A 23,562-nucleotide genomic window follows, 5' to 3' on the forward strand; every position below is an offset into this window, starting at 1 on the left:
TTCTGGACAGGGGAGGTGAGGTTGGAGCTTCGTCAAGTTACATAGCTACTATCAGAACGGTGCACACACCTTCAGAATAAAAGCGACCGCGTTTTTAGTTAGAAATTAAAGATTTTGTAGGTAAACATTATGACCAATAAAATAATTGTATTTGTATTTAATAAAAACGAATATCTTAATTTTGCTTTTTGTTTGGGCCTGCTAAAGAAATGTCAAACTTGGATGTTAAGAAGTATTTTACTTTGAAAGACCAGCCGGACGTCGTGTTTTTTCAGTTAGGCTAGCTTTTCAGGTGCCAAAGTAGTTAGCTAAGGCGGAAGGAGGAGTCCGGGGCAGTCTGAGGGGGGGACATCATGTAGTTTGTTCAACACAGACTGTGTGACTACAAATATTTAGACCTCCGTTTATTCATCTGGAATCACATCATTGTGTTGTTAACAATCCAACCGACATCATGTTCATGCGCGGATCTAAAAAGCGACGATCGAACCGCTCGGTAAGGGACTACTTTTCTTTGCTATCTATTTGTTAATTACTTTCACAACTTTAGTAAACTTTTGCTAGCATCTTCCTTTGACATAAAACATACTTTAGGTTTATGTTAAGGTATTTACTCTGCTTCACTGTAAAGACTTGAAATTAACTTGTAGGCTATTGAAAACAGCCCGAGCGGAACTTTGTCCACCTTCACCTGGCTTTTGTGTCGGTAGCCTACACGTTTTATTGAGTCATAACGAGAATATCCCACTTCTTCCCAACACTTATACTAAATTACATTGTTCTATTTTATTATACTGTGTGCCAGAAAGTACATTCTTTGATTCTTGAGTCATTTCGGGCGCCCCAGGTCCCAGTCAGGACAGACGACGTCATAGATATTTTAATTTTACCTGAGCAGGTCGGTGATGTGGTTGCTGTAACCTGAACATGTTTATTTTACCTTTTGTCAGGTTTTCATTACAACAACAATTTATGCCCTGTTAGATTACGTGCTATAGCTGGAATGTTGCCCAAAAACACAGCCTATACGGTCAGGTTACTAACCAAATGAAGCTTGTTTTCGGACCAGACTAACATCTGTGTGGCCGTGAAAACATCTGGCTCTGCAGCACACTTGGATTATACTGTGAATCCAACTAACAAAATACTTGCTGTAAAAAAAAACAACTTAGACTTTAATGCACTAGTCTAATAGCAAACCAGACCATAATACCATTTTCTACATTTTTAGCTGAACTCTGTGTTTATACATTTGTAGAAGTAGAAGTATTCAGATCTTGTACTTGGGTAAAAGTAGCAATACCACAGTGTAGCAATACACAGTATTGCATTCTAAATTTTACTTAATAAAAGTACAAAAGTATTGGCGTCAAAATATTATGCAAAATGTATTTTATATTATTGGAGTATAATTATTGATGCATTAATGTGTTCATTACTACATTATAGTAAAGTACAATATTTGAGTAAATTGTGCGTAAAAAGTGTGACGTTATTTTCTCCACTTATATCTAATATGGGCCGAGATCTTGTAATGTATTCCTTTAAGTAAAGGCTTTAGCACTATTAAAACACATTTAGCACCCCTGTTCCCACCTGACTCACACAATGAATACAGTCAAGTATTAATGAATAACATCAATATTTTAGGCTCCAACACTCCATTACATCGGCACTTGAAAAGTGAGTTTGGAATCATGTTACAACACAGATGTCAACAAGTGCAAAGTGTATCTTAAACACTTTTTAACAAGTTTAAAATTATTTGTAGATTATCAGAGCAGGATTTTCATCGCAGTTGCAATACAATTAATGGAATATATTGTTGTGTATTAATTATCATTGTAGAGCAACATCACCTATAATCATTTTTTAACCTTTTATTACATTTTAATCTGCTAGAAATGAAACAAGTCAGTTCATAGCATTCATAACAAATATGTCCACAATGTTTATTTTTTGCTGTTATTAATTAAATTATAATACAAGATTTGAGTATAGAAAAACACTGTGTATACAATTTGGAGGCCAAGCCCAAAGCAACACTTGGTTCCATATGAAGCACAAGCTTCATGGCGTCTCAGATCAAATATTTGTCCGTCAAACCACCTGTTATAAACAAAGTGTTAGACAGCCACGAGCCTACTCAGATTAAAATATTCATTATATGACTGTCAAGATGTTAGAACACTTGTTTTCCCAATGAATGATAAACTAGACGACCGATTAAAGAAACCTTCAAACAAATTGTCGCACAACAAAACTTTTCTGCAGTTATTGTGTGATTGTTTTCTATCTTTTGTAGAGTGACACTGTGCACTTAACCTGGGATGTGCTAGTCAGCCGTTGCAATAACCAGTTTGCCTATTTGTTTTAGCTATAAATACCTTTTTATGGTCATCATTAACTGCATCTAGCAATTAGCTTTTTTCACAACGGACCTTTTGACATGTCACAGTAGCAAAAGCACAGGTGTACGTAATAAATGTGTTGATTACTTAAAAACCCATTTAGCTGCTTCAGGATCCTGTTATTCTGCATGCTGGCACACTGTCATGGAAGGGAGCCATCGTTAGTGTTATTAGTAACACCTGCTCTTTATAATAAAGTATCTATCTGTTCCTCCTAAAAAAAACTCACAACAGCGCTGACACAGATACACATTTCTGTCTGACCTGCAGAATGACACTTGTAAACGTGCAGTTGTTAAACATTGTTTAACAGCGATGCGTAACAGCAACACGAAGTGCTGTGAGAGGGCTGTCTGTTTGATCCTGTCCAGTGAGGAGAGAGCTGCGTCCAACTCAGTGTGGCAAGGCTGCAAAGGCCCCTGACCTCTGACCTCTACTGTTAATGTTTAACCCCTCCTTCACCGCAACATCGAAAGAGAGGAGCGAAACTTACAATTACAATCATTGTCATCTGGTTGGTTAATCATCTGAAGCGCAGAGCCCCATACCCTCCCACCTGAGGAGGCAACACTCGCATAGCATTTAGTGTGTCCCAATGACATCATTTGGGTGCAGCCGTTCTCTTATATTCTTTGTTGGATGTTCGGAGAACAAATTTGTCCGACTCTGTTTGTTTTATTACCCGGTTACTTGGTGGCAAAGAAGATCTCAAGCAAACCAAGGAGCATGTGATCAAACCTCACACCCACTTAGTGAAAACAAAGGAGCTGATATGAAAAAGTCTGACGCCGGTCTGAGAGAGAGAGAGCATGTGAGCTGATGTGAAGTTGTTTGATTGTATTATTTACTTTACCCACACTCAGTTTAGAAGAAAACTTCCTACCACCGCTCCCATCACATCCCTTCACTTGCAGCACAATAGACTAACCTCATTGGTGGGCCACAAACTTGACGCGTTATCTTTTTAAAGGAAAACTGAACGCAAAACACACACAAAGTCTCTGTGTGGCCTTGACATATAGGACACTAGTCGGCATGATAAGGACACCTTCAAGGAAATGTAAAAGTAACTGGTGAAGGCTAATGTTCAAGGCTGAAAGGTTGTTCTTTCTGTTGCCATCAAAACAGTCATTAAGGAGTAAATTACAGCGTCCTGCTTCTTGAAATGAACCTTTTTAACGAGGACAAAGCAACAGCTGGGAGCACCCAAGATGTCACAACATAGTTTGACGTGGTGTTAATTAGAACCATGTTGACAGGTTGTTGTGCAGCTTCGGACATGTTTCCAGGCGAGACCTTCTCCTGGGTTTTAAACAGAACCTTTGAGGATGGAGCGTGACCTCCTCACACTTGTATTCATTGTTGTGCCTCTCGGATGTTCTCTTGTTGTCTGTTAGCATATAACGGGACTAAATACTGGTCAGTTACTCGAGTACTGCACGTACAATTTTGAAGTACGTTAGAGTATTTCCATTTTACGATACACCACATTTTTGAGGCCACTTTTTCCACTTCATTACATTTATTTTGTCAGTTTTAGTTACCAGTGGTCACTTTTTGATTTTGATTTCCCTCTGACCACAAAATATAAATTCATCCAAAGCAAGGCAGGACGTCATGTCCCGGAACCACGCTGCAGGTTGAGGGTTGTCCCTCTCCCAGCCTGAAGCAGGCATACTAATCAAGGGCGCTGCCTTGTGGAGAGATAGATCTGAATATTTCTGTTGTAAAGTCTGTATTTCTCTGTAGTATTCCTCTGTAATATCTACTTTTAGATCATCTCGTTTTAAGAGTACGAGTGAGTTTAAGGCTTTTTTTTTTTAGAATTTCGAATCCTTCATTACGTCATGATTGTACTGGTGCTTAACTCTTAATTACAATCCCTCCTTAAGTGAGTGAGTGAGTGCTTATGTTGACGATGTTGAGTCCCTCATCACTTTTACCTCACTCAGTTTTAGAATTAGTCGCGGTCGTTGTGCTGAGTTTAATCTGATGTTGGCAGACCTCCATCTCATCACTTGCTCCGGATTGTGAAGAATACAAGAACTTCTCTATTTCCAATCAGAGGATTAACCTCAGTGGCCAGAGGTGGGCGTTGTCAAGCTCATAGTTTAATTCACCCATCGTCATCATTATGCTTCCTCTGCATTAATGATGGGAAGAAGTTAGCGCTGATCACACTCCCCAGAACTTTCCAGTCAAGATGATTTTTTAAAAATATAATCAGCTGTTTAAATGTGCACTGACAAAGCCTTTAGCCTTCGGTCCCCATGTCAGAATGACAGCTCAGGAACTCCATGAGGAAATAACAACTGAAAGGTCCAGTCCCCCAGAGGTCATCTGCACGCTTCACTGAGCCCGTCTTGTCACCTTGTCGTACCTGGCTCTGTTAACGACATTCAAAGTGTAGATTAATAAGGCAGACACCAGCGCACGCAACACGGCGAGGCATTTTAAAAAACAGCGTGTAAATCATTGTTTCCTGTCATGTGGGACTTTTCTTGACTAACGAGTTCTGGATACAGTCATCATTGCAAATAGCCTAATATCTCAGTCCTGGAAACATGTACTCAAAACAGAATATTTTTTTAGAAGCGCATAAAAACGATTTTATGCTCAAAAGTACAAGAAATCAAGCTTCTTATTGCTTGTTAATGGTTTCTCGGTGCATTAGTAAAGCCCTTACAACCCATACATCAACCCTGAGCTATCAGTGAGATAAGCTAAGCAAACTCAGCGGCGCTCCAGTCAAAGTAATGCATTCGTGCTTTTGTTCTCAAAGAAATGTGCATGGGAAAAACAGGCTTGATGTGAATACTGGTTTACTGGTTAGAGCATGCTGTCCCTCTGAAGGTGTGTGTGGTTGGAAACACAGCTGAGCAGGTATACACAGGTAACCTCGCTGTATCACATATCTGCGTTTTATTGCTTTGCTCGTTAAACTCTGCTAGCGTCTGTGCGCATGTGTGTGTTCTGCATCTTAATGTGCAGTTTGTTCATGTGCCTGAGAAGAGCAAATATAGTTGTCATAGTTGGTATCGTAGAAGGTGAGATTTCCATGTATTTTTAAATATGAAGCAGGTTTAGGTGCTATTTATTTACAGCGAAAGTATCAAAACACTCAATATGCACACAGTCCGAATTCAGAAACTGTGGCTTTTAAACGAGCCGTCAGGACTTCGGTAAGGTTGTGATGTGACCAGTAGAAGTGCAGCTAAACTCTGTGTAGTATACACACACACACACACACACACACACACACACACACACACACACACACACAGTTTAGAGAGTTTCCGGCTGCAATGACACTGCAAAGATGGCGACAGGGCAGATGCAACAGACCAGAGAACGCTGACCAATTACAGCAGACTGGGCTTTTTCAATGAGGGGGCCTTAAAGAGACAGACGCTAAAACGGAGCGTTTCAGACAGAAGATGAATACCAGTTTATTCAGAAAGACAGCATGAGAAAAATAATGTGTTTTTTTTAACATTAAAGCATGGAAACATGTTCTACTACAAAACCCCAAATACAAGCATGAACTGGAAAATTAGCGTTATATATCTCCTTTAAGTTTTGCCCACAGAGCTTATTTTCAAAACTTGCCAAATTGGCAACAAATTTGGGGTCTTGCTCTTTTTTTTTTTGCTGACAGAAGTGCATATGAGGCACATGCTTTGTCCTTCTTCTCCAAATGGTGAAGTGGAAAACAGCAGCGCCACAGAACCCTGATATTTATTTAATCTTTTCCTTGTTAAAGGGTTTTTTTTATGGTGGGAGGTAATCCTCATCTGAATCAAGGGTCTGAGGACAGAGGGTGTCGTATGTTGTACACGTTTGTGGATATTGGGCCATACAAATAAAATTGACTTGACTTTAATCCTTTCAAAAAGTAGAAAAATAGCTGACGAATGTTCTCTGTCAACAGCAAACTTTTATCACAGAAGATAGGAGAGGTGCCGTAGAATAAAGGCATCAGGGAAAAAGAAAGTGTAGACAAAGGGACTACATGGAGAGGGAAAGGGTGCAGCTCTCATCCTGAGTCTGCTTCCTTCCTCTCATCTCTAAAAAGAGGCTTGTGTCTGCACACACACACACCACACACACACACACACACACACACACACACATGCTGCAGGGATTGAAGCACAAGTGAGATATCAGGTGGTTGGTTTCGTTGTTGGCTAAATCAGATGCACTGCTCAGCATTTATCCCATCTGTTACAAAACAAGCAGAGGAAAATCCCTTAAACTCACAGTTGAATATAACTAAGTTTGAGGACTGGTGAGGCAAACAAGTTTATTTAGTGACAACATTCTGGATATCATTCACTCACTGATGTTTGTGTCTGAAAGGCAGCCAGCAGGTTTAACTCTTACCGCAAGATTTCATCCTTAGTCCTTATTATATTATAGTGAATACAGCTGAGATTACTGCACATTCAGCTGTAAGAAAACCATGTAATGTGAGCAGGAAAACACATTTTGAGCACAGAGGTGTATATTTAGACTCACCACCATTTTAGCCATTTGAATGGTTTATATCTCCACTTCAAGAACACACACACACACACACAGTGACATGATGATGTGGGATTTTCATAAATTGTCGTCATCAAGTCGTGCATGTGAAATCTATAGACGGCCCACAGCCCACGCCAAACGCTCCTGAACCAAAGGCTGAGTAGATAGACTCTGAGTGCATTCTACTTGTGGCTTAAGTGGAAACACTCACCAGCTCAATATGATGTTGATGCTCCTGCGGCCGTGCATGGCGAACCCTGTATGTGCCTGTACTTACAGTTGTTTTAACCTTGAACTGTCTTGCTCCCCAAAAAGGTGTGAATGGTTCTCCAACGGGAAACGATGTGCGCTGAAGTGAGTTTGTGTTTTTTGTTTTCAGCAGGAGGAAGAGGACCCAGACAGAGGGCAGCCCTGTATGCACTGTGGGGACAAGTGCCCCGGCTTCCGTGTCCACGGCTGGAGGTAACGTCTCAAACGCCGTCAGTTAGCCGCCTGTTAGCCGAGCAGGAAATGTTTTTCTCATTCTGTATAATCACCTTTGTAGGGTTGCACTCTCTCCTGTTGCTTTTTGGATATTGTGCAACTTCTTATAATAATAAGCTACTTAGAAGGGAGGTCAAACATATTTATTTTTTTCCCAGGCGGCTAACACTTCAAAGACATAATACGGATACAACTTTAATGTTATTTTGTGCACCGAATCTGAAGAATTTTAATTGCTAGCTCATTTAAAAATGATGCTTTTGACAGTTTTGATATTATTTTACACAACAGCTATTATATATATATATATATATATATATATATAAGAGTAATGGGTAGACCCGACGTCAGGAGGAGTGTGTGTGTATGTGTGTGCATGTGTGTGTTCGCCTGTGTGTTTGCACATGTCTTAGGAGGGAGCATCAACATTGCTTCCTACGGAAATCAGCTTATCTGTGATCTGTGTACACACTGAGTGGAGATATACATTAAAAGACAACAAACATGACCCAGTCACATCGCCACATGCTATTCACAGAGCCGATCAGTCCCACTGACCCCGGGGCCATATAAAGAATCAGTGCTGTGGAGTCATGAGTGCCATTAAGCCCTGGCAATTGCACCAGAAGCAGCTGCATTTAGTTTGAGTTGACTTCATATTCATGGGGGAAACAGAAGCTCTACAGAGCAGCAGGATTACCAACAGTCCACCATGCAACACGCGCAGTGTGCCTCAGCTCCAGCGATTTAAGACCTATTCTTGTGTGTTGTTGTTTGTTGATACAACAGTTTATTTGCTTTGGTGCACATCAACTGAGCGACAGCACGAGATCTACTCAGCAGAAGGACAAATGTTTTGTGGGATGTCCATAAAGTGTCTCTGCAGCAAAAAGGACTGCTTTTTAAAATGAAGCCACGAGCCACTTGAACCGTCTGCCTGCACACCTCTTACACCTTTTTGTTCAGCGGTTGTTAACTGTCAAAGGATCCTCAATTTATTTCATTCTGTTCAGCTGTTTTTTTGCGTGCTTTCCTTTGAGCCCCCTTTTCTTTTCTCTCTCTCTCTCTCTCTTTTAGTCCGTTAGAGAATATCCAGCTGGTTGGGTCTCTTGGTTACTCTAATCCTGACAATCGCACTAATAAGATTAGGCCTCACTGCTGTGATAGTAACCCTCTGGACCACTTCATAACCTCCCTCTGTCTCCCCCACTGTCTCTCCAATTCACTGCTGCGTTCCCTTGTTCAATTGGGACATTTTGTATGCATTGCATTTAGTGTTAAAACACGTATAAATAACAATTTCTTCATTAGTACTGACTTATATGAGCGTAAAAGAAGCAAAGAGTCAGTTGTTTGGAAGGCAGCTGTGTGATCCAGATTCTAAATTCGATTGTTCCGAGTCCAACGTGTTGTGTTTAGTGGCTCCAGACTCTCAGGCTGTACACACAGCTAGATGAATGAAAGGAGAAAAAAAGGACCCCAGATGAGACAATCCCAGATGGGCGCTGCATGGCTGAAGCCAACTGTGACTTGGTGATGGAGAGAAGAAAAAGAAGAAAAAAAAGGCGCAGGAATGCGTACTTCATGTAACCAAAAGACTGTAATTGTATCTTTTAGCTTTTTCAGTTCACTTTCCCACTATTCAGGTCAAGACAAAAGCTTGGAAGTTGGGATGTAATCTAAAACACGTGTGCTGCTCTCTACCTCCGGCTACACTCTGGTGGACGTCCTGCCTCTGTACGCACCAGGCTGTTTGCAGTCTCTGTGTAGTATTACCATCACGCCTGTGAGTTATGGAAGTTTTTCTCAATTCTGCTTTTGGCTGCAGAACAGATCGGAAATGACTTTAGGTGAGATGACAAAGAGAGACGTCTTGTTTAGACGCCTCTTGGCCGATCCAGGAGAGAGAGAGAGGAACACGGATGTGATTAAATGGTTGAGATTTATGGGGGTCAGTTTTTTAAGACCCGAGAGTCCCGTGCTAATTGCATCTTCCTTAATAACCAATTTAGAATCACACCTTCCCTGATGGACGAGATCATCCGAGTGACCGCAGCCTTTAGCTGCTGATGCTCGCTGAGAGGGAAGTGATCCATCTTCACGCTGAGCTTTCTCAGACAGAGCTTAAACTGAGATGTGGGGGGGGGGGCAGATGGTGCATCCGCTGGCCAGCAGCGAGTGAATCGAGTTACTTTTGACCCACAGGTCTCCGCCACGCTTCAAAAGTGGTCAAAGTAGCCGTCGCTATTAGTCTGGGTGGCCATGCGGCAATTACTCAGTCCCTAATTAGTGGCAGAGAGTTAAAGGACAAGGCCCATCTGTTTCTTAAAGTCAGATCTAAGGAGGGCTTCACTATACATCCTGCTGTGAGTTATAGATTGCAGCACACATGTGAAGCAGGGGATTATCTCATGGCTGCTTATAATTACTGTATACTGACTCACACCATATCTGTATGCCCCAAAACAGGGGTCTAGATCAGCTGTTTGAAAGTTAGTTATCTAAAAAAGGCATCATTTTAAGGCTGTGAGTTAACTAACGATCGTTTTTTAAGATTAATTATGAACTATTTCATCTGAACAGCAGTCCAAAATGAAAATATATTCAGCGATACATTATACAAGACAAGAAAAACAGAAAATAAGAGAATCATTTTGCATTTTTGCTTTAAAAAAATAGTCAAACTAGTTGCAGATTGTATTTCTTTGTTAATTGACTATCTGTTGCAGCGCTACATTGTAGATGTCACTACTAAACAACACTGCTGACTCTGGTAGTGAAGTTGTTAAATTGTTACTTTAACATGTTTTGGGCCCAAAGCAACATTAAAAAGAAATAAAAGAAAGAATACATGAAGAATGACGTGTTCTGGCTCTTCTCTAGCAGACGTGTCCTCGCTGATCTTCATCCCCAGCGAATGACCAAAGTCAGATGAGCCGGTGTGTCGTGACTCCGCTAAGACTGAAAGTCATGCCGTCTGCTTGATGTTTCGCCAGAGACACGTTGTTGTCGTGCATGCCCATCGTGATCGCATGAGATGACAAATGCTGCACAGCGCAGCGTTGCTCACAGGCTCAAAATCTGCTCCACTTTCATTTCTATGATTAATAACTGCATCAAGGCAACAAACAACCGTCCATCTGTTATGAATCAGTCACAGCAGTCTGGTCCGAGGAGAAAAGACACAGTGAGTTTACTCTTCACCATTCTCACGTGGACTTTTGACTTTTCAAATCTTCAAAAGTGAGTAAATTGTCGGGATTGTGCACTTGAGCTTGTCACTTAAATCACACGAGCATGTGTGTGTGTGCCTTGAGGACGGTGTGTGTATTTTCTGCCTTGCGTGGTCGCGTTCGGTGCCTTTTGTTTGAGCCCACTGTCAGCGCGGAGGAGGGTGGGAGTCGGGGGTGGCGGGCACATTGAAAAGAGCCCGAGCAGACAGAGAAATGACCACATGGAAGGGAGCTGCCACAGAATAGCCTGCTCCGATGCTGACAGACAGGCTGTGACGGTGATGGTCGCCTATTCAACGCAAACCTTCACAGAGCTCAAGTCTGGATGGGACCGCGTCAAAAGGCCAACCGGGACTAATTTGTCATGATTACAGCAGGTAATGAAGAAACCATATTTTAGTGTCTTGACAGGATTAGAGCGACTAGAAACTCAAACAGTCTTTCAGTTGGGAGATGTGTGTCGACTGAAAGTTGTGTGTGTGTGTTTAGATTCTTTCTGATTATATGTTGTTTTGTACACACATCTGTGTAGATTTAATGTGCGGCACATGACTTCATGTACAGTTGGTGTTGCTACTCAAATCCTCTGCACACAGCTTAACAGCAGGATTATATGGTGTCTTCACGGAGACGTCATTCTATTTAAATATATACACACGTATGAAAGTGCAGGCTGATGTATTACTGGATGAACTCGGGTCGTTTTGGGATCCAGGGAAGGATTTAACAAGCCTTAATCTCTGTGTTCAACAAATTAAAATGATTTGAAATCCCTTCAGCCAAAGCTAATTACAGCTGGTGGAGTTCAAATGAGTTTATTTCTGCTTCACAAAGTGTCAAAATTCACTTTCAATCTACTTTACATCGGCATGACAGAGCTGTCCTCTCCTCCATGTCCTCTACCCCCCCTGCTTTATTATCTAGGGTCATGTTGTTTGTTTCATAATTATTTTGTTTAGTGGATTATCCCTCATTACAATGAACAACAATTACAGCACCAGCTGTGCCAGCAGCTTCAGTAACAATGTTCTGGTGCAGCAATTCAAATTTAGAGGCAGATTGTTGATTAGTGTCCAAAGCAGCATCCTCTGTGTCTCCTGGTTCCTAACACACAGTTACCTTCTTGTGTTTTCTTGGTGTAGATGTTGTAAAGAAATACAGTATTATTTAATTGATCATGTTTGTCTGTGTACTTTTTATTTAGACACGTACACTCATGAGTGTTCTCCTACAAAGAAATTTGGGGAACTACAAGTTAGTGTCTTTCCTCACAATCAATATTTCACACAATTGATTGATTGTCTGATTTTGAGTTGCAACAAACTGTTATTTTCATTCAACTAATCTGATTTTCTGCACTGCTTGTTTAAGTCTATGAAAGGGTCAGAGCTCAGGGTGATGTTTTCAGACAAACAATCCATAACCCAGAGATATTGAGGAGGTGGAATGAGCAAATGTCTGCTTTAAAAACAACGTAAACAAATAATCGATTATACATTTTCTGCCGATCGACTTATTATTTCAGCTCTAATTTTGACAGCAGTTTGTTGAACGATAGATTTAACAACTACCGAGCTGTTCTTGCTCTATACGCATTTTCATGAGGACGATCAAAGCATTGATGTATGACGTTTTTTGACCTATCAGCAGAAAATGTGGTCGGTAGCCAGAGGGGACAAAGCAGCTCTATTACATCAGAGTCAAATAATTGAACGGGACAGAACTCAGCACACCAGGGCCTGGTGGTGTATAGCAGTGTTGAAGTTTGCTGCTTCTAAGTTTACTCAACTCGTGATTAAAAGAACCGCTTGCTAAGAAAAAGCTAATTAAAATGAGTATGTTTTGGAAAAGCTTTGCTCGTGTCACACTACAACTAGTCTATACTTTAAAGTGGTGCTGATGTGCTCATTCATGTCGTAGTACTAGTATAATTAAATGTTTTGGCGTGTGTATAAACTACTTTCACCCAAAATTCATTCAAACTGGAGTCACTGGTGATTCTATCCTTTCATCATGTGGAGGCTGGTGGTGGTGAGGGGGTGAGGGGGGGTGAGGGGACGGGACGGGGTGGGACGTGGTGCATCTGCCATCTGTCCCATCGTGCCCATCGGCTGTGTCCTCCTACCCACTTACAGAGGCATGTGCGTCGCAGGTCCCCGCTTCTCCCCTTCTGCTCACACACACACACACACACACACACACACACACACACACACACACACACACACACACACACAGGCGAATGCAGCTGGGGTCAGATTCCTGCCAGCTTGGCTTAGCGTAAGCTGACTTGCCGTGTTTACTATGATTTGTATTGGTTCTACCTACTTTGTGATCATGGTCATATAAGGTGCCAACCCCAGGATGGCTGGGATCGTATAGTAGCATCTGTATTTTTAGCTTCGTCAGCTCCTTCACTGTTACCTCGTGCTGAATGAAGAGAGTGGAGCGCGTTCACACTGACGTGCAGCGATTACCTGCCGTTGCTCACATTCTCATAAAAAACGCCTTTTTTACTTTAGGAGACGATTGATTAGAAGAGGAGCACTCGTGCTGTTTTTTCAAGCAGTTGTGTGTGTGTGTGTGTGTGTGTGTGTGTGTGTGTGTGTGTGTGTGTGTGTGTTTGAGCTTTTTGGTTGAGTGGGGGTTGGGTTGCTGGAATAAAGCGGCTTTGTGTCTTGTGAACTTGAGCCACAAGTGCCAGCTGGCAGGCCGTTATGCAATCACAACAGGGATGTGTACATGCAGTACATGCCGCATGTGGCCCCATCGTCGCATACACGACATCCACACCACGCTGACAACCCCGGGGCGCTTTACTCTGACTCCACCGGTCCCACAAACGGGCGCACCCACCTCCAGACTGATTGTAGTGAGGAGTCGGAGAGCACTCGACGGGGTGTAACATGAGGCAGAGGGAGATTATTGCTCCCATCTTCACCGCCCTCCCTTAACTGCCGCGCGGGATTGGCGGCCAGGCTTATGTCAGCGACCTCATTTCCTGCTTGTTTGGTAGTAGCATGTTTGGGATGTGAGCTCCACAATAACATCTGAGATGAGATTGAGTTTACTCCAAATGTGTAAATGCATTAGCACTACACACTATCCACAGACTGTACGCAACAACGATTTCTAGTTTTGAGTTTTAAATGATCTGGAGATGGCGTTTTTATGTATCGGTATGACAACAACTGTTGCGTTACTCATTTCTGGCTGCAGAGAGTCTCTTTGAGTCAACTGCAAGAATGTGAGTGGGCTGGTTTGCGACATAATGCCTCCAACGCAAAGTGTTATAATAAATAATATGGTTACAAAGTGGGAGTGCCCATATGCAAGTTATTATTTAAGAGTTATTACTTTTTAGAGGCCTGCTGTTTGGGTTTGTTTTAGGAGCGGGCCTAACTACCTGATCTCAATTTCATTCATCTGGCTTAATTGTGGGTTCAAAAATAAACTCTTTATATATTTTCTTTCTGTTTTGTCAAATGCATCTGGAAAACAATGACTGGTATAAATCTGAAGTCGGGTTCACGTTTTAACTCTGTGGTTTGCACCTTCGCACCTGACGCACCAGGAGAACCCAGCTTCTTGAAACATTTGACATTTGATCAGCTTTGGCTTGTGTTGTAAATCAGTATCAAAAAGAAGTCCCCGGGGACGAAGCTCAAAGCCGTCTTTGTCTCCACAGGAAGATTTGTGTTCACTGCAAGTGCGTTCGCGAGGAGCATGCCGTGCGCTCGGTGCCGGGCCAGCTGGAAAAGATGATGACGAAGCTGGTGTCAGACTTCCAGAGACACTCCATCTCCGACGATGACTCGGGCTGCGCCTCCGAGGAGTACGCGTGGGTCCCACCTGGGCTCAAGCCCGAACAGGTAACAACCTCGATGCAGATGCAGAGTGGAGACACAAAAAAAACCGCTACACAGTGAAAGCGTGATGGTTCCACGGACATGTTCATACATACACAAACAATTAGATAACTGTCTTATGACTGCAATTGAATAAATTGCTCTCTGAATGAATAATTGTCTCTCTGCACTCTGTTATTTATGCTCTTTATGTGAACGCACTTGTCTCCTGGTACAGGTATACCAGTATTTCAGCTGCTTGCCAGAGGACAGGGTGCCTTACGTGAACAGTTTAGGGGAGAGATACCGAATCAAACAACTGCTGCACCAGCTTCCAGCCCACGACAGTGAGGTAACATCGCTGCCACTTTGGATGATTTATTCTCTGGCTTCACTCCTGGTGTATCGTAGTGGTGTGGTGACATGACAAGTTCATATAATCACTCAAGTTTAGCAAGATTGCTGAACCGCAATACAAAAATACATTGTTGTTATTATTGATTCTGAGCTTTCTATTTAACGTCCACATCAATGCTGTTAAAATAAAACAGTTATTCTTTATATTTCCAAACAAGCTGATATTGTGTTTTATAATACGACTATTACGACCTTTTTAATTATTTGCATTGGTTTTCGGTGATTTATTAAAGACATTGGTTCATATTCATTTTTAAATTAGCATTTATTTAAAGCACTTGAAAGCTGTATACCTCAATGTGTTTATTAGCCTTTCTGTTCCCCCAGTTTAACCAGAAACAGGTAAATATCATTCTGTTAAAGGCTTCATTTGGTCAGAATCATTTACCATTACACATTAAAAAATTCAAAACTACACTTTGTCAGGACACTATTTAAAATGAAATGATGCCTCTCAATAACCCTTTATACAATAAATAAGTTCTAAATTATACTGTAATGGACGGACTTCATTCATCTCACTGAACCTCAGAAGTAAATGATGTTTAGAGATAATTTTGCAATTCTGTTTCCTGTAGTCCCAGTACTGCAACACTCTGGACGACGAGGAGAAGAAGGAGTTGCGTTTGTTCAGTCAGCAGAGGAAAAGAGAAAACTTGGGCAGAGGCGTCGTCAGACTCTTCGCAGTAACTATGACGGGAGCCATCTGCCAACAGGTAGAGCAACATTTTTATTTTATGTGAGAAACGTAACCGATCCCCTCATGAGATGGGCCAAGACAAAGCTCAAAAACAACAGTGTCCTTATATAACTTTAAAGGGAAAATTCTGCATCTTTTCTGTGAAAGTCAGTGTTGATGTCTCTCTCTCTCTCTGTCTCTCTGTCTCTCTCTCTCTCTCTCTTGCTCCACCACACATGCCTGTAGTTCTTCCTTGCATCCAACTACTTCACTGTTCCGTTAAATAATGGCACTAGATGCAGGAAGAACAACAGAATGTGCAGCTACAAACTCTGCTTGAATATGCAGAATATTCCCTTTAAAGTTATATGAGGATACTTTCCCTTTAATGCATGCAAGGGAAAGCTTATTAAAACCCATCGGAGCCACGATGAAGAAGAATCTCTTTTTTTATAGGACTGGAGAAAGTTCAGGTGCAAGTAGGTGCAGGCATTGCTCAGGGGCCACAGCACACTGAGATTTAATGATTACAGGGCTGCATAAGCAAGTGGCTGTGCCTCCTGCAACGTTCACCTTTCTTTTTAAAGGATATTCCATCTAACTCTTCCCTCGGCACCACACCCCCCCATCCCAACCAAATCTGCCTTTTTTTTTCCAGTGCGAGAGGCAGATCTGCGGTGGAGACATAGCGGTGTTTGCCAGTCGGGCAGCAAAGAGCAGCTGTTGGCACCCTCAGTGTTTCCAGTGCGCCACCTGCAGCGAGCTGCTGGTCGACCTGATCTACTTCTTCCAGGAAGGACAGATCTACTGCGGCCGGCACCACGCTGAGAGGCTGAAGCCGCGCTGCCAGGCCTGCGATGAGGTGACTGTCTCATGGAAAAACCCTAACCTGTCTCATAAACTTCCACCAACCACAGGGTTTTGCAGCAGGTCTCTAAAAGTAAAGTGTAGTGGGAGTCAGAAGAGTATCCCGCTGGTCCACGCGTACTTATACTGAGCTTCATTGTCCACTGGAGGCATAGTCTTTTAAAGGTATCTTAAAACAAAAGAGCCATTGTGAGTGAGTTGTATAAGTTTTTTTATTCAAACCTGGGCAGAAAGATCCTTTAATGTATCCCCAAATGAATCATCAGGCCCTGTCTGGTGTTGTACTATTGCTGTATTTCATCATGTCCCTGATCAGTGCAGAGTAAAAGGGGTATTTGCAGATGTTTCTGGAGGTCTCTGCTTGATTTAAATGACTTCTCAATGTGACTTAAGAGATTAGTTGACGTAGTCGGCTAATGGATCTGCCACGACTGACCTACAAGAGTTCTTTAGACCCAGAGGATGACTAAGCCTGCGACAGGGCGCCCATATCAGCTGATTTGTTTACTTCTGTACCCATGAACTCATCACCGAGTGACCTCTCCGTCCCCCTCTGTTGTGTCTCAATCCTAGATTATTCTGGCGGATGAATGTACGGAGGCAGAAGGAAGATACTGGCACATGAAGCACTTCTGCTGTTTTGAGTGCGAGGCTGCGCTGGGCGGTCAGCGATACATCATGAGAGAGAGTCGACCGTACTGCTGCTCCTGCTACGAGTCCCTGTACGCCGAGTACTGCGATACCTGCGGAGAACACATAGGTACTGAATTACATCTAAAGAAACTCATTTACTGGGGTTTTATTCAGCTAAAAGCCATTATCAAGCAGATGCTGTTGCCTATTTATTTGGTAACACTTGACTTTAAGTATTTATCATTTATAGGCTGTGAACAAAAACATTTGATGAATCGTTTCTAAGACACTATAATGTAGTTGTAAGCAGATATAAAGACATTTTCAAGTATTTTGTGCAGTATTTGCTGACCATCGTAACTACTCTTTTGAAGACAGATTACAGCTGTGTTTTACTATAATGTCATTCATTCATAATCCGTTTTTACACCAACATCCACTTGATGGCCCACATTAGGAGTTAAATCTGTCTTCAGATGATTAAAAAAAAGATAAAGAATCAAAACTGCAGAACTACTGATTTGTATACATACCAGAGATTACAGAGATAACAGAGATAGATTTTCAAATGACTCGTGTAATCATGAAATTATTTTCTCTCAGGAATCGATCAGGGTCAGATGACATACGAGGGTCAGCACTGGCACGCCGTGGAGTCGTGTTTCTGCTGCGCCCGCTGCCAGCTGCCTCTGCTGGGGCGCCCCTTCCTCCCTCGAGCGGGGCTCATCTTCTGCTCCAGGCCCTGCTCGCTGGGCGAGGACCCCAATAACTCCGACTCCTGTGACTCGGCGCTGCAGAGCAAACCGCCTCAGCACCGACGCGGCGAGACAGCAGAGAAACACCAGCAGCCACAGTGCGGCTCTCCACTGCAGCCACTAGAGGGCACCAAACCTCCTATAGCTCCTGCGAAAGACTGCATGCACACTGCAGTGGAAAACAGAGGTGATGATGCTACACTGGTGTCATGCTCTGGTGTTATGTAGGTCGCACTGCCGAGAAATGGCCCTGTAAGTATCCTGTAGAGACTATTCTCACACATTGACTTGCTCTGCTTCTCTCAGGTGTCCACTGCACTGCTCCAGTTCAAAACGGACTTCCTTCACCCAGTGGCCATCCTCATCCAAAAAGCTCCTACTCACCTCTTCCCCACATCCATCTAGGAAACGGCTTGGGTCCGTCTTGGCCCAGCGACCTTCCACATTACAGTTTACTGCCGGGGGACTCTGCTAACAAACGTTCTGTCGGAGATCTTCAGTTCAAGGGAGAGCTAAATGGAAATACTGGACTAACTGGCCTTAGTTCAAGGGGAACCTCGACTAAAGACTGTAGGAACTGGGTGGAAAGGACAAATCAAGTAATGCAAGGTATCAGAAATCCCTGAAGCTTAATACAAACAACAAAGTATCATTGTTCTATAATTATATAATCTCATCTCACTCTGTATTAACTCCATGTGCCCCCCCCCCCCCCCTGGTTTTCTCTCTGCAGTGTATCCTCCACAGAAAAACTCACACCTCATTTCACCTGACTCGCCTCCCCTCCCGCCCAACAACCTGTCCATCCTCCCGCCTCCTCTGCCCCTCAAGTCTCGTGACTTGATGCCCCTGGACTCACCCCCACCAACCCTCCCCCAACTGGTGGACAGACCGTCTGATTCTCCGACCCCGCTGTCCCGCAGTGGCACAGCTCGGGTCAGCTTCAGAGAACCAATCAGCAGCAGCTACTCTGTCGATGAGGACGAGGATGAGAAGGAGCCAGAGCTGCCAGAGGGTGAGGAGAACCAGCAGGAGGAAGAGGAGGCGGAGGGAGGTTTCGGAAGCAGGTTGCATCTACAGAAGGGCATCCCACCGCAGATGGATCTTCTGGGTAAGAAAAGGCTTTCAAACAGATGACTATTGATTGATGTAGAATCTGGGGAAACCAAGATTTTGATTTTGTATTTCTCATCATTTTCACCCAGATGGATCCTCTTACCACCAGCGGAGTCTGCGGCGAGGGTGGAGCCGTTGCCGCATCCCCTCTGACCCGGCTCTCCACCCGGGAGCAGAGAGGCGTTCCAGACACTCGCGGCCCGAAAGGCCTCGGCTGGACATGCTGGACTGGAGAGGCGAGAAAGAGAGGGACAAGCGGGGCTCCGCCGCCGCCTCCTCGCTGACCCTCCAGCAGGGCCCGTGCAAACATGAAGACTCTTGCTCTACATGCTCTTCATCCTCAGACTCAGAGGAAGAGGGCTTCTTCCTGGGAAAGCCCATACCTCTGCCCCCACAGCTCCGAAAGCAGCAACCTGAGGAGGGCAAAGACAGAGAGGGAGACGAGGAGAGGGAGGTGCAGAGAGACTCGGGGCTGAGAGGCAGCATAAGGCGGAGAAGAGCTCACAGCCTCGGCGCAAAGGACAAAGATAAAAACTGTGCTATCTCCTAACCCCTGACGTCAAAACACAGCATTGTTATTTTCTACATTATGGTGCCCAAGAAGAACTAATGGCCCCTCATTACTCTGGTATTCAAGTTTCATGCTGTGATGTAGAGTTAAATCCAACACACATGTTCAGACTTTTCCACATAGTTCCAGACTTACTACTTAGCAAAAAGAAAGCACAATAAACCTCAGAAAGGTCACTGACTTTAACTTAACCGTATTTACATTTGTTTGTTTGAGATGTTACGTTGTAAAAAATGTGAGTGTATGAATCCTGTGAGAAGCGATGAATGTGGAATGATTGTTGTTTGGATTGTAATGTAACATCCTTTGAACACAAACTGCCGTGAGGCTGAAGTGAACTGTAACTTCTTTCTAACATCGCCATCATTTACATATGTAAACTTACAGCAGCACACATGACCGACGGCTCATTCCTCTATCATGGTTTGTAAAATACAATATTAAAATATATCTTTTTTTTTTTTTAACCCTACTGTAACCACTCTCTGTGCTCTTATGTGCAATGTTTATATGGCTGTAATATATTACAGTTATGTATACTAAATGGCCAAATGTTATGGGATGGAGTATGATGAACTGTGGTAGTTTTATGAGTTTTACATTTGTTATGTGTGTCCAAACGAAATACTGCAAAGTTTGTATACATTCATGTCTTTGATCAAAAAAACGCTTGTATGACTATAAGGTGGTTTATTTTTATATATTTGGTGTAGGTCGCTGTTCTTTCTAGTTTTATCTCGGGTAAAAGGAAGAGATTATAATTCCAGTTTCTGTTTCTCAGATTGTGTTAAGACAACTTTATGTTGATATTAAATTTGTCTAAAGTGTTGGTCTTGCCGTGTACTTTTATTCCACACTCCACACATACGGAAACATTCAACATAGACCTTTGAACAGCTCGTCAGCAGATGCAGATGAGCTGTGACTATCCTTATCATGCAGCTAGCAGCACCAAACAATGGCAGCGTCATGTGACCAAAAAGAGGTCAGATTGTTTCCTTGTAGGAGAGCGATCGGACCAATCAGCGAGAGGGGGCGGAGCACACATGAGTTGTCAAACAGGTTTGTCTTGACTGCTGCTACTACTCATTTCAAACACTTTCACACACATTCGCCTCAGCAGGACCGTGTGTTCGCTGGGCAAGAAACTAAAGAGAGGCTCAGGAGATCCACAGGAGCTGTCAAGGTGAGTTCTCTTTAGAAATGCCAAAACTAAAAGAATCTAAACTGTAACAGCTAACCCACACCTTCATAGACGCAGAGAAGAGTTGAGCGTGTCAGGACAAGACTGGTGGAGGCCTTGAGTACATGTGGGACATTCTTTTTGTTGTTTACCTGCTCCCCACCTTTGTGTTTCCATTTCTTCCTGCTTCGCTCCGTGTTTGTCATTTGCTCTCAATGCTGGCACTTGACTCAGAAACATTCAATTAGTGGCTCTATTTTTGTTTGTCTGACTCACCTCTCGACATTCCTCTTTGCTTTGTAGTAACACGCCAGCCTGCTACCTTTTTAATGATATCTATATATGTATCATGGTGCTGGTGGTCTTTACTTCGAACCTTGTTTCTATTGTGTGTATCTGTAGACTTCAGGTGACGAGTGGAGGTTCAGAACAGGTTCCCGGCTCTGTCAGCAGGAGTTTGGCCTGGCTCAGACTGGCATGGCAAATATGTAAAGAATGTGACTGGCCGTTGCAGACTGATTCAAACGCTCACAGTATCTTAAGTATATACAGAAGTGCGAAAAAGGCCGCCTTACCAAGTTCATTTTTGTGACCTTCACCAAAGTTCGGGGCTTGTCACTGAACCAGAAGAGGGATGCTAAGTTGAACCCCGTTGTTCTGACTTTACTTAACTTCCAGAGAACTTGTAGTTCAGGAAGAAGCCCGCTTTCAAACCCTGGCAACTGGCTGCTTTATTTAAAGATGGGGAGCCATTGTTCCCATAGCAGCTGTTGGTGTGTGTGTGATTGGCTCTGTATTGCCTCCAGACAATAGCTTGTTGACAGCTGTCCTGTTGCACCTCCCCGACACACACACACACTTCTGCCACTCTTTTCACGGGCCTTCTACCGACTGAAAATGAAGTGTCAGTTTTATTGTGTGTTTGTCTACGGGGAGATGGATGACTGAGGGTGATTGTTCAGATCCGTCTGAGCCAGCAGCCAATAAACCTGTGAGATGGAGATGGAGAAGGCTTTTAGCGGGTGATTGGCTGCAGTTTTTAAGAAAGGGGAGGGTTCATGGGTGGACGTGTCTTCGTGGCGTTGGCTGTGTTACAGTACTAAAAGAGTCTGAAGAAGACACTTGCTTGTCTTTTAAGGTAAATGTTTTATTGACTGTTCATTTGAGTTCCTTATTGATCTGTCTGTGTCCTGACTGATGTGTCTCTCTTTTCCACAGGAAGTCCAAATGTCAGGGAAGTAGAGCTCCTCTGAGATGCTGAGTTTACATCTCAATTTCTGCACAACCGGGAGATTTATTTCAGGGTGGCCAAAGAAAAAGCTGTGAACAGAGAGCGCACAAGGACAGGTACGACTACAGGTTTTACAAAATGCCTTTGGAGACTCTCCAACACCCAGTGAGGCAACAGGCGAGGACCGCTGTAGCTGCTACACCCCCACGCTTGCGGCCCAAGGGGCCAGTGGGGCCGGACTTCTACCGGCAGTTCAAGACGGTAGCAGGTGGACCAAAGCAGAGTGCGGTGGAGAGGCTGGAAGCAGACAAGGCTAAATATGTCAAGAGTCAGGTGGCTCTTTCTAAACAGCTGCCGGTCAGGCCTCCTGAGGTGCGTACGCCTCTGCTGAACCCCGGCACCGCTCTGCGGCCCACCAGGAAGACCCCCACCCAGACGAAAACAAAGCAGGAAGAAGTCCAGCTCGACTTGAAGCATCTGAGTAACCTGATCAGTGGTGTAAATGACAGTAAAGCTCTGGACGGTGCTGACACGCCACACAGCTCCCCTTGCCCCACACCTGCAGGGGCACAACAGAAAAAGGAAAGGCCGTGTCCACCCCCTCGTCCGGACTGGTCCAGTCCAGCTAAGGTGAGATTAAAAGCCTCTGGACCTCCCAAGGTGGAGAGTCTCGGCTCTTCTGGGTCTCCAGCTGCCAGGACCATACGAAGAGTGGACGTCATGCCTCAGGCCGGCCCCGCGAGGACGGCCCGCGGACCACCTCAGTACATCCGGCAGCCCCTTCAGCCCATACCGTTACACTCAAAGTTTCCACTCCGCCCGGCTACTTCACACCTGCGTCTCTTCCACACCCGGACACCACCACGTCCTTCTCCTCTGAAACCTGTTGTTGCTCTGTCTAAACCTGACCTTCCGCCCTCCTCTCCAGCTGACACCCTCGTCCCTGCTCCACCTCCCCCCGGCCTCCCTGTTTTCCCTCCTCTCTCCCCAGCGATTACCCGTTTGTCCTCCTCCAGCTCCAGGAAGCGGCCCTCTCTGACCCGGTCTAAGTCGGACATGAGTGACCGGTGCTCCCGAGCCGGGACAGACCTGGAGCGCTTCTTCAACCTGTGCGGGTTGGACCCTGCAGACCTCCAGTTGACTGGATCGAGCTCTGACATCGTGTCCATGGCCCGTTTCCGCAGCGTGAGCGCTCCAGGGTCCGAGTGTGCGGGCTCTGGTAAAGAAGAGGAAGAGGAGGAGGATGAGGATGCTGGCAATGCTGCAGAGCGCGTTCCCTACGGTGTTTCTGTCATTGAGCGGAATGCAAGAGTAATCAAATGGCTGTATGGACTCCGTCAGTCCAAAGACAATGCAAGTAAGAGCACAAATTTATAAGATGGTGGAAAATGTCTATAAGATTTAGAAGACAAAGAAAATGTCAAAATTGCATAACACAAGGAGTGATGGGATCTCATGATTAAACTGATGTGATGGAAGCAATTTGTCTGCCAAGTAATTCATTTCCCTTTTGTTCTCATGTTTGTGTGTGTTCTATTTTACAAAATTAGAAATTTTATGACATTTTTGTTATTGAAAAACAGTTTTATTTTTTGTGGGTCTCATAAT

General features: G+C 43.8%; 2 protein-coding genes across 2 annotated transcripts; both read left to right on the forward strand.

Annotated features, from left to right (window-relative positions):
* The first annotated feature begins 351 nt into the window (after window positions 1–351).
* On the forward strand, window positions 352–20,361 carry prickle3 (prickle homolog 3). The gene is made up of 11 exons (XM_079181255.1): window positions 352–496; window positions 7,318–7,400; window positions 14,343–14,526; window positions 14,741–14,854; window positions 15,498–15,635; window positions 16,257–16,460; window positions 17,039–17,225; window positions 17,702–18,040; window positions 18,160–18,462; window positions 18,587–18,964; window positions 19,059–20,361. The coding sequence occupies exons 1-11, from the start codon at window positions 455–457 to the stop codon at window positions 19,517–19,519; spliced, it is 2,433 nt and encodes an 810-aa protein (XP_079037381.1). The 5' UTR covers window positions 352–454; the 3' UTR covers window positions 19,520–20,361.
* Window positions 20,362–20,621: 260 nt separating this feature from the next.
* Window positions 20,622–23,427, forward strand: fam110a (family with sequence similarity 110 member A). Its single transcript, XM_079174685.1, has 2 exons — window positions 20,622–20,726; window positions 21,942–23,427. The coding sequence occupies exon 2, from the start codon at window positions 22,093–22,095 to the stop codon at window positions 23,329–23,331; it is 1,239 nt and encodes a 412-aa protein (XP_079030811.1). The 5' UTR covers window positions 20,622–20,726; window positions 21,942–22,092; the 3' UTR covers window positions 23,332–23,427.
* Window positions 23,428–23,562: the final 135 nt, after the last annotated feature.

This window comes from Pholis gunnellus (genome assembly GCF_910591455.1).
Source record: "Pholis gunnellus genome assembly, chromosome: 2".
Classification (NCBI taxonomy): domain Eukaryota; kingdom Metazoa; phylum Chordata; class Actinopteri; order Perciformes; family Pholidae; genus Pholis; species Pholis gunnellus.

Coding starts and splice junctions, on each gene's coding strand:
- prickle3 (XM_079181255.1), top strand. CDS start 455: ATGTTCATGCGCGGATCTAAAAAGCGACGATCGAACCGCTCG. Junction 14,855..15,497: donor TTCCAGCCCACGACAGTGAG/GTAACATCGCTG, acceptor TGTTTCCTGTAG/TCCCAGTACTGCAACACTCT. Junction 18,463..18,586: donor GACAAATCAAGTAATGCAAG/GTATCAGAAATC, acceptor TTCTCTCTGCAG/TGTATCCTCCACAGAAAAAC.
- fam110a (XM_079174685.1), top strand. CDS start 22,093: ATGCCTTTGGAGACTCTCCAACACCCAGTGAGGCAACAGGCGAGGACC.